Source organism: Elephas maximus, chromosome 21 (genome assembly GCF_024166365.1).
Source record: "Elephas maximus indicus isolate mEleMax1 chromosome 21, mEleMax1 primary haplotype, whole genome shotgun sequence".
Lineage (NCBI taxonomy): Eukaryota > Metazoa > Chordata > Mammalia > Proboscidea > Elephantidae > Elephas > Elephas maximus.
This window is the reverse complement of record NC_064839.1, coordinates 33,418,324-33,429,126: the sequence shown is the minus strand read 5'-3', so window position 1 is coordinate 33,429,126 and position 10,803 is coordinate 33,418,324. Positions and strand designations below refer to the sequence as shown.

Sequence of the window (10,803 nt, the reverse complement as noted above, 5' to 3'; positions counted from 1 at the left end):
AACCACCATTCAGGCCTAAGCCCAATATCCATGAGGGACAGAGCATGGCTTTGACACCTGAAGGGTGTCAAGTTCAAGCTCAACAGCTACCATTCACATATTCTCTCAGTCTTTTACTCGCTCAGCAAACATCCCCTGACTCCAGGTCCTGCCCAGTCCTGGTGTGGATGACACAGAATAGGGCCACCCTGATCCCCACTCTCAAAGAGCTCCTTGGAGTGAGAGAGAGACATAGACACAGACACAGATACAGACGGTGCTAGTCTAGGTTAGGCTGTGCTATAATAAACACAGACTTGGGACCAGGCAGCCCAGAGAAGGCCTTTCTGGAGGAGGGGATGCTTGAGGAGAGCCTGAAAATGATCTTGAACTAGTCATGAAACAAGTGGGAAAGGCACTCCAGAGAGAGGGAGGAGCTTGTGCTAAGGCCCAGGGGTGGGAAGCAGCCTGGTGCCATTTGAAAAGAGAGCATAATGCCAGTCTAGGAGGGGTTGATGCTTAAGGAACATGACTCTACAGCAGCATGGACTGAAGTCTCCCCTAGCAGGGGGAGAAGGAGGCTGTTCTGCTGAGACTCTGCTACCCCTTGCAATAGTCTCAGCCAAGCAGGCCCAGGCCCTGTCTCAAAGCTCCTCCTGGGCCTTCCTGCCTTTCTGCTTCTGCTGCCACTGTTGGATCTTAGTGGGGAGTGTCTCTGCCCAGAACTTCATCCAGGCTTCCCTGAGCTTCTGGCCAACCCGTTGCGCCAGGCTGACCTCCAGGTATTGTTCCGATTGGTTGAAGACGGGCCAATAAGGCAGCCCCTCGCCATTGGGGTCCCTGGAAGGAAGGGATGAGTGAGTGCCAAGGTCTCCTGTGAGGTCCCCCTTGTGGCAGTCCCTGAGTGACTCAGGTATAAGGCTAGTTATGTCACTCACTCTTACCCTGTCCTGGCAAAGTGTGCCCACTGAGACATCATGGTGAGGCTCAGCTGCTTTTCCTCCTCTGTGGCCTCTGGAAAGGCTGGTGGGAGGGATAGACCTGTATCAGGGTCAGGTGGGGCCTGGTGGGCACCCAGGTGTACCCACTGCTGACCAAAGATCTCTGTTCCTGTAAGCCCCACCCCTAGTCTTGGAGCCTGGCAGTTTAGGGGTCACATGTCTGTCCTCACCCAGGAGGGAGTTCTCATCCGTGAGGAAGGGGCCCCCGAACACGAAAGCCATCTCGGCCCCATGGTCAGCTCTCACCCAGTCTGGCCTGATTTTCACAAAAGAACTGGGTCGATGCTGGAACTCATAGAAAAAGATGGGGCCCCCAGAATCTGCAAGAAGAGGGCAGGATCAGAGTTAGGTGCCACCAGCCCAATCAGGCCCTGCCTTTGGCTGGACAGGCCCATAATACCAATAATAATGATGATGATGGTGACCAAATGATTAGCCACGAGCATTTATCGAGCACTCGCTAGGTGTTAGGTACCATTCTACGTGCTTTATGCGGAATAATCCATTTAACGCTCATAACAATCTCAGCTTAGATTCTGTTATTATCCTCATCTTACAAATGAAGAAACTGAGGCACAGAGGGGTTAGGAATCTTGCTCAAACCACAGTTAGGAACTTGAGCTATTCCAGGGCTGTCAGGAATTATCCACCAGGCTGGGAGGAAGCACGACTTTTCTCCCAGGCAAAGTGCCAAAAGAAGAAGAAATTATTCGTCTATGAATCCCTTGGAATTTGGTGAGGGGCCTGCTGGGTGACCTCTGACAAGTCACTGTACCTCTCTGAACCTTGGTTTCCTCTTCTTCAAAGTGCCCTGCCACAGCCACCTCTCATTACTGTGATGCTACATCCCAGAGAGGAAGAGGTGTGGGCATGGGGTGTCCGGCAGTAGGTATCAGGAAGACCCTCCACCCTATCGCAGCCATGTCACCTGTGGTGACCCAGACCCTGGGCTAGACTGAGAGGGATGGAGCAGATGGACAGGGCGAGGCTCACCTTGGAGGTTTCTTGAGAAGTTCACGATGGGAAAATTGAAGTAAATGTCACTCATCAAGTCCAGAATTGCATCGCGTTTGGTCTGTGGGTCCAAAGTGTTGCCTACGTATTCATCTAGGACGCTGAGCCACAGCTCGGGGGGGATGTCCTGGGGCAAGAGGCCAGTCTCAGGTCTGCTCGGGTCTCATGGCTGTGACAGACCTTTCCAAGAAGTCCCAAACCCTCCCGCTGGGCCTCCCTCTGACCTTCATGGAGATTTCTAGATGGAGTCTGGATGAGATGAGCTCATGTTTGGAGTCAAATCTTAGCTCTGTGACCACTACTTGGGCTCTGGGGTCAGGCAGAGCTGGCTCGAGCCCTGCCTTTGCCCCTTACCCCCCTCCCCACCAATGAGACCTGTAAAACGAGGATAATGAAAGTTCCTGCTACAAAGGGTTGCCACGAAGATTGAAGGAGATGAATGCCTGTCCTAGTGCTCACCACAGTGACTGGCACATAGGATGTGCTCATTAAGAGGCAGCTCTATAATGACAATGAAGATGATGATGATAATTTTTCTTTGAGAACCACTTATGTCCAAAATTCAGCAGTTGGACCAAGGATTTGGTGGTAGGTGAGAAGCTGTGGATGTTGGAGGGTAGGGGCTGAGACCATGCTGGGTGAGACACCCACTACCTTCCTCCCTCTTGTCTCTTGTCTCACCATTGTGGTCATTGCGGCCCTCAGAAGAGTCAGTATGTCCTCTTGGCTCATCTCCTCAGTCTGTTGCAGGATACCCCAGCCCTGCAGGGACACAAGGTCTCTCTCAGTGCAATCTGACTGCTGTCCCCTCTGCCCAGCCCCAGGAAGGTGAGCACGCACAGCCCTATGCCCCCATTCAAGTGTGGCCAAACCCATGAGTCAACAGACCCACAAAGATAAACCTCAACCGAGTGGGGAAACAGCACTAAATATAACCGACAAGTGATTACCATGAAGAGAGAGCGAGAATTTGTCCCATATTTTCATAGAATAACATCAAGATCCCCCAAGCCAATCACACGGGGGCTACAGGAAGAGTTGAAAATGTTGAATGTCTTTATGATACAGTTTTAAGAGCACAGACTCCAGAGCCTGACTGCCTGAGTTCAAATCCCTGATGCTAAGTGTACAACCTGGGACAAGTTATTTAAATTTTCCAGGCCTCAGTTACCTCATCTATAAAACAGGGATGAGAATAAACTGTTTCATAGGATTGTTGTGAGGACTAAGCAAGTGAAGACATTTAAAGACCCTGACACAGAATAAGCCCTATTGAAATAAAAAAAAAAGAAGCTGTTAATTTCATTATTACAAGGCTCTTTGTTAATTTTTGTGAGAACTGAAACAGAAAATTCACAGATGAGCAAACACAGAGTGTATACCCAAATGAAGATGTTAACTTTCACCAGGAATTAAAGAACTAAACTTAATCCACGGGAGTTAAAGTAGCAAAACTTTAAAAAACTATGGTCTACAAGACCAATATACAAACATCAATTGTGTTTCTATACACAATAGCCAAAAAGTGGAAATAACCCAAATGCCTACCAACTAATGAATGGATAAACAAAATGAGGTATGCCCATAAAATGGAACATTATCTAGCTATAAAAAGGAGCGAAATACTAATATATGCTACAACGTAGATGGACCTTGAAAACATCGTGTTAGGTGAGAGAAGTCAGACACAAAAAGCCACATATTGCATGGTTCCCCTTATATGAAATATTCAGAATAGGCAAATCCATAGAGACAAAGTAGATTAGTGGATGCCAGGGGCTGGGAAGAGGGGGGGGGAAGAGAATGACTGATAATGGGTACAGGGTTTCTTTCTGGGGTGATAAAAATACTCCGGAATTAGATAGTGATTAATAGCTGCACGAACCTAGGTGGCATACGCAGTTTGCAATTGGCTGCTAACCTAAATGTTGGCAGTCCAAACTCACCCAGAGGCTCCATGGAAGAAAGGCTTGGCGAACTGCTTCCATAAAGATTGTAGCCGATAAAACTCTATTGAGCAGCTCTACTCTGTAATATGTGGGGTCACCATGAGTTGGGGGCGACTCGATGGTAGCTAAAAACAATAAAAATAGTTGCACAGCTATATGGATATGCTAAAACACCAAACTGTACACATTAGAAGAGTGAATTTTATGGTATGCGATTTATATCTTAATAAAACTGTTATCTAAAAAAAGATGGTTTACGAAGGCTGATAAGATTGCATTGAAATCTGTAGGCTCATGTTGCTGGCGGCAGTTAAGTTGGCACAGCATTTTCAGAAAACGCTAAAGCCACATATGAGCAGTGGAGATGTCTCCGTAAGGAGTATATGAGTTACTTCGCATGGCAAAAACTTCCACCACAGGTATTTAGCAAACTCAGCATCTAAAACCAAAAACCAAACCTGTTGCCATTGAGTCAATTCTGACTCTTAACTATCCTATGGGGTAAAGTAGAACTGCCCATAGGGTTTCCAAGGCTGTAAATCTTTACTTTCTTCTGCGGAGCAGCTGGTGGGTTCAAACCGCTAACCTTTTGGTTAGCTGCTGAGTGCTTTATCCACTGTAGCACCAGGGCTCCTTACTCAGCATCTAGTTGGCTAAAAAATGTACACTTGTCCTCATGTGGATAGCGAGGAGACCGCAGGGCACGCCAGCACCAGTGTTGAGGCAAGCGGTCCTCTGAGGCACCCAGTTCCTGAGAAACATCCTTGGCTACAAGTCCTGCGCATGGCATTCCACACCAGGCAGGTTTTCCCAGGTCTGGAGAGCCAATCACATTGGCTCTCCCTCACTTCCACTGGCAGCTCTAACAGTGTGGAGCAAGGTGCCTGCCAGAGCGTCTGGGGCGTCATTTTACCCTAATATTTCTCTGACACTAAGCACACACACACACATACAACTGACCTAGAAACTTATTTGTCCTCGAGTGTCAAGATTGTAGAGTCTTTCTACAGCAAGCACCCAGATGCCCTCCTGGGGATTGATTCCAAAGGAGTAATTCACAAAGGACAGAAACTATGGACATGAAGATGTCCACTGCACTATTAACTTCAGTGCTAAAAACTAGAAGCTGCCATAATGTGCCATGATGAAGGAACATTGTGGCGGGGCCCTCCCTTTGTGGAGGGCTTTTGGTCATTAAAGGCAATCACTGTGACAGGCAGAAGCAGCGGAAGGAGAAGACGGTGCTCAGGAGGAAAGCATGATTGTGACACTCAGTGCAAAGTGACCTGTGTACCTGGCAGGGACTGGAAGGTGCTTGGGTCATGCGGTCCCCCAGTGGCCTTGATGTTGTCTGAATCCTGAGAGGCATTCAGTCTCTCAGGCACAGAGTCACGCTAACCACTTTCACAGAGCCTGATGTATAAACCAGACACCAACGGCGGAATATGCTGCAGACAAGCACTGCCTGGAAGGCTGCCTTGCCCAAAAGCTTGGTCCCCAAGAAGGAAACATTTGCTTTGTGAAAATGAAGCCCTAGCTGGTGATCTTGAGCAAGTCCCTTAAACCTCCCTGAGTCACAGCTTTCTCATCTATCAAATGGGGATAACAGGAGTGCCCAGTTCACAGGGATGTGGTGATGATGTTGGGGTGACAGAGGACTGGCCAAGGCAGGGCCTTGAAGGGCACAGGGGCCAGAGGACACTCACCCTGGGGACAAGCCAGCTAATCTCATGATTGGTGACGCCCAGGAGGAAGGGCACAGGGTGGAACTGCTTCTCCCTCAGAAGCTCCTTGGGGTTCTTGGGAAAGAAGGTACCATCAATGGTGTAGGGCATGATATTAATTTTCTGCAGGAGAAAGCAAGGCAGGGGGCCACCCAGTCAGACCGAAGCCTCAAAGGATGGGATTCCAGGGGCCACTTGGTTGCATGCCTGAGCTGCTAAGCTGGGAGAGTAAGTGAGTGGATGCAGGTTGCCGGGGTTAGGGCGCCCAGGAGACAATGGGAGAGCAGGCAACTGCTGCTTCCAAACAGACTTCTTCTCTAGAAAGCAGGCCCTACTGTCAGCGCTCAGCATGGCCCTCCATAGAGGCCTTAGGACTGGCTGGGCTCTCAGTCCCTTCCCTTTACCCCAGACCCCTGATTGCCCCTCTGCTCCCATAGGAGCTAGACAGGACCCCCCTTTGTGCCATTGCCCACCATTATCCCCAAAGAGGCAGGCGCACCTGGCGGGACTCTTTGGTAAGGATCATTTCTTCACTTGTCTTCTGTCGAAGGCACTGCAGCATCTCAGCTGTGGAGTTGGAGCTGCAGGCCAAGGAGTCCGCAAAGTCCTGGGGATAGCCAAAAGTGTCTTGCCTCCCTTGTGGCCATTCACCTCCACCTCCCAGCCCTCTACCTCCCACAGAGAGGGGCGCATCTAGAGGTGAGCTGGGGTGGTGATACCAAAGATCACTGCCCACCAGCGTGGGTGGTCCCCAGCCACCTGTGTGTCCCCCATTATGTTGTACTGTCATTATCTGTGTTTGTGGCCAGGTCGCCTTTGCCCCTCTGAAAACAATGTCATCATCAGGTTAAGTATGTCCCCGGAGCCGGTGTCCTCAGTAAAGGTTTGCAGAAGTAAACAAGGAAATGAGACAGGACTTGGAGAGGGAGGGACTCCAGCAGCATGGGGGGATGGTGGTGTTACTGAAGCTGGGGCAGGGTCAAGGTCAGGGACTTGAGGGGAGGTGAGGCTGGAGGGTAGCTTCAGGCCAGCCATTGGCCATGAAAGCCAGGCTGGGGGATGTGGCCATTGGCAAGAACTCTGGGAGTGTTTGGTAAAGGAGTGAATGATTGAGCTGTGTTTTCCTTAGGCCATGGAGAGCCAGGGAAGGACCTACAGTGTGTGGTTGGGAAAACCTCTCAGCCATGGTGAAGGGATATTTGGGGAACCCAGGAGGCTGATGCTGTTTTCTGAACCAGAGGCAATTTGCCCATGCTGAGGCCCTGTGTTCCCGAATCACCTTGCACCCAGGGAGTAAAGATGCCCAGCCCACTCCTCCACCTCAGCTGAGGTCTGGGGCCAGGTGAAGGTACTGAGGCCACGTGAGCCAGTCTCCCAAATTCCGATTATCCCCTTCACCCTACCTCATGGCACTACCCCCGCCCCCACCCCCTTCTCTCTTGCCTGAATTTTGCCTCTTCCCTGGCCTCCAGGCCTCTAGGATTGCTTCCTCCAAAGTACCTGCCACTTCAAGGACCCTGTGAGCTTCTGAGAAGGTAGCTCTGGCAGACCATCACCCTGCCTCTCCTTGCCCTCCGAAGAAAGTCCAGATTCCCAGGCAAGGCCCACCACTTCCCTGAGACCCCCCCCTAGTTTTCCAGCCCCTTCACTTCTGCTCTGTCCCCTAACCTGCTCCATTCCCTCCTAGATGGCTTGCTGCTTCCAGGACCTGTCACCTTGTCTCACATCTCCAGCCTTTGCAGATGCCATTTTCAGCAGGAGGCCCTTTGTGGCTTCTCCCACCCCACCCCATCTACCCTTCCAAGGCCTTACAATAGAGCTCTAGGGAGGGGCTTCAGAATCTGAATGGAGATCTCTCAGGCAGCAGGGTGGCTTGGGTGTCCTCCCTCATGCCTGGGCCAGAGAGGGCGTTTTCCTGAGGCCCCACCTTGGGGAAGATGGTGCTCAGTGGTGGCCTCCTCCAGGAAGCTGTCCCTAACTGCCCCTCACCCCTCAACTGCACTAGTTTTTTCCTCTGAGAGTCATCCTAGTGGGTCTGTCTCTGTTAACAGGAAGTCCCTCCGGGACCCCAGGGCCAGCACAGGGTGAGATGGGGCGGGTACTGGCAGGGTGAGAGCATAAAAAAGACACAGACCTGAGCCAGGGAAAGTGGGTCAGAATCCAGGATCCCTGGGACTGTGATGATTCCGCTCTGTGCTATAGCTCTGTGGAACAGCCCCGCAGGCAGCGGGGACAGGACCTGGTGCAGAAGAGAGAACAGATACTGTTAGAGGTGGGCAGGGGAGCTGGGAGGCCTGGGGCCACAGGAGCCCTCCCAGCCACCCACGCCCCAGCCCTGAGTGCAGACTCACCAGAGCAGAAACAATGAGGCCACCTGCAGACCCCCCAAAGATGGTGACACAGTTGGGGTTGCCCCCAAAGGGGGTGATGTTTCCCTGCACCCAGCGCAGAGCAGCCACCACATCTAGGAAGGCCCAGTTGCCTGGCGCATGCCTGTCTCCAGTGCTGGCAGCAGGGTAGAGGAGTGATTACTGAAGGGTGATGCCTTTGGCAGATTCCCTTTGGCCTTTGCAGGTTTGCTTTGGACCAGCCACTAAGACATTGGACTCTCTTCTACTCCCACAGTCTGGCCTGGCTCTGAGCCATGCTAGGTGTACACATGCCAGGCCAAGTGGTATGGGCAGGCCTGGCTGGGCAGCCAGCCAAGGCTCGCTCTCAAGTGGCTGCCAGAGCCTGCTGCTCTCTGTCCCCATACCATGCTGGGACTGTGACCCCAGTCCAGGAGCCAACACCCTCTGCCCAAGAGACCAATCTCCTTATCAGCTGGTTTTGGCTGGGTTCCTTCCCCAAGATGGGGCCTCAGAGAACACCCTTCTCTGCCCAGTCCGCATGGACAGGGCCCTAGGTCCCAGCCACCCTCCCTGCCTGAGAGATCCCCATTCAGGCTCTGGGCCCCCATCCTAGGTCCCCAAGGCCTCTGTCATCCAGCTTCTCCTCTGTGCAGTCCACACCCTCCTACAGGCCTGCCATCTCACCTGAGAAAGCCAAGGATACCAAGGCGGTACTGGATTGTGACCACTACTACATCCCCGAAGGCAGCCAGGGCCGACCCGTCCTGGGAAGTGGCTGCACCAACCATCATTGAGCCCCCATGAATCCACACCATGACCTGGAAAAATGGCCATGGGACAGTGACCTCAGGTCCTGGGACCTCAGCTGCCCATCCACCAGCCCAGGGCATTGTCAGGGGCTCTGGGCAGGTTGGGGACAGGGATGGTGAGGGGACAGGCTGGACAGGACAGAGCTGGGTGGGTGAACTGGGCCCTCTGGGCTGCTCACCGGCCTCCCAGCCTCTGCAGTGGCCCCAGCTGGGCTGTAGATGTTAAGGATCAGGCAGTCCTCTGAAATAGAGAAGACCTGATGCTTTCCATTCAGCAAAAACCTGAAGTTGTTCATTCTCTCCACTTCCTGTAGGCACCTGCCATCAGAGAATGAACCTAAGGGCCAGCCGTCAGCCCCACCAGCCCTGGCAGCTGGACCCCCACCAACCAGCCTGCTTGCTCACCCCTACCAGGTTACTCACATCGGCGGGGCCGTGCTGGCGTCCCGTATACCCTCCCAGGACTGTGCCGGGCGCGGGGCTGAGAACCGGCTGGGCCCTAGTGGTGCCTGGGCAAACGGGATGCCCAGAAAGACATTCACACGACGGGTTGTGCCCTTCACGCCCACCTGCCGGCCTCGAACACGGCCCAGGGTAGTGTCTACTTCAGGCTGAGCAACTCCAGGTTCTGAAGGCAGAGCAGAGGGGCCAGGGGTGAGTCTGTAACCTTCATAAGGATGCAAGGGGAGGGTTGGCAGATGGACTCACAGAGTGAAAGATACTTTTAGACCCTGAGTGCCAATTGTGCCAGGCCCCGTTCCTTTTACCTGCCCAGCAGCCCTATGAGATGAGTCCCATTATTACCCTGGAGTCCCTCCTCCCTAACTTGCCATCACTGCTGCTCCCTTCCAGCCAAACTTAGAACCAAAGTGAAGAAACTAGGCTTTCCTGGGACCCATAGACCTACAGTGTGGCCTTGGGCCAGCCACTGTCCCTCTCTGAACCTCAGATTACTCATGTGCTAGATAGATACAATCCGGGCAGGGCCGTTCCGGGGATCAAACAAGGTAAAAAAAAAAAAAAAAAAAAAACTCAAGCCATCGAGTCAATTCTGACTCATAGCAACCCTATAGGACAAAGTAGAACTGCCCCACAGAGTTTCCAACGAGTGCCTGGTGGATTCGAACTACCAACCCTTTGGTTAGCAGCAGTAGCACTTAACCACTACACCACCAGGGTTTCCATCAAACAAAGTTGCAAGGGCAAAACCCCCACTCAGGTGATGTACACCCCTGGAATCCCTCCAAACTGAGGAACCCCTCCCTGAGCAGGCTGCCAACCCCTCCCTGTCCCTACCACTCTCCTGGCCCCTCTCCCCAAGTTCTCCCACCAACCGGAAGCTCCCACTCTGCAGGCCCAGCTTGCATGTCTTACCAGTGGCCATGGTGGGGAATGCCAGGAGCAGACAGACTGCCCAGACCTGGACATTGGTCCCAGCTCTTACCACTGTCCCCATGCTCCTCACTCCCAACCAGCCGTGAGCAGAAGCAGCAGGTGGAGTGAGATTTCTGCCCTTTAGTCCCACTGAGCTCTAGAGGGAAATGACGTGAAAGCCTGGCCTGCCCACCTGGCTACAGCCCAGCTCCAGGGCCCACAGCCTCTGCCAGGCTGACTTGGGAGGGAGGCAGGAGCTGGGAGTGCCCTGCAGAGGCCTGGATGATATAACAGCCCTGGCACAGGAAGGAGCCTGGTCTTTGGAGCTCTATAGCCCTGGGTTCAAATCCCAGCTGCCCTGACTGTGTGACTTCCATGAGACCCTGTGCACTTACCAAAAGATGTCCATATCACTGACCTGAGCCAAGTAAACAGGTCTGGGGTAGAGGTACTGAGCCCTCATGCAGGGACGGGGGAACTGAAGATGATGCTTTTAGAGAGCCTCAGGGCTTTGGGCCAGAGCAGCCTTGCCATGGGGCCCTGGGACCCAGGATGCCCAGGCTGTGTGTTGGGGGTGATTGTGTACCCCACTTCCTTGAGGG

General features: G+C 52.8%; 1 protein-coding gene across 1 annotated transcript; it reads right to left on the bottom strand.

Moving 5' to 3' along the window:
- Positions 1-260: 260 nt before the first annotated feature.
- Positions 261-10,283, bottom strand: CES3 (carboxylesterase 3). The gene is made up of 13 exons (XM_049863846.1): positions 10,202-10,283; positions 9,251-9,455; positions 9,007-9,145; positions 8,703-8,836; positions 8,019-8,172; positions 7,802-7,906; positions 6,167-6,274; positions 5,650-5,790; positions 2,676-2,756; positions 1,974-2,121; positions 1,151-1,300; positions 924-1,002; positions 261-819 (listed from the first exon to the last, which is right to left on the bottom strand). The coding sequence occupies exons 1-13, from the start codon at positions 10,281-10,283 to the stop codon at positions 624-626; spliced, it is 1,722 nt and encodes a 573-aa protein (XP_049719803.1). The 3' UTR covers positions 261-623.
- Positions 10,284-10,803: the final 520 nt, after the last annotated feature.

Excerpts from the sequence above, each read along its gene's own strand:
- CES3 (XM_049863846.1), bottom strand. The coding sequence starts at position 10,283 with ATGGGGACAGTGGTAAGAGCTGGGACCAATGTCCAGGTCTGGGCAGTC. Across the intron at positions 9,456-10,201 it reads ATTCCCCACCATGGCCACTG|AACCTGGAGTTGCTCAGCCT; the intron begins GTAAGACATGCA and ends CTCTGCCTTCAG. Across the intron at positions 7,907-8,018 it reads GCCTCATTGTTTCTGCTCTG|GTCCTGTCCCCGCTGCCTGC; the intron begins GTGAGTCTGCAC and ends CTTCTGCACCAG.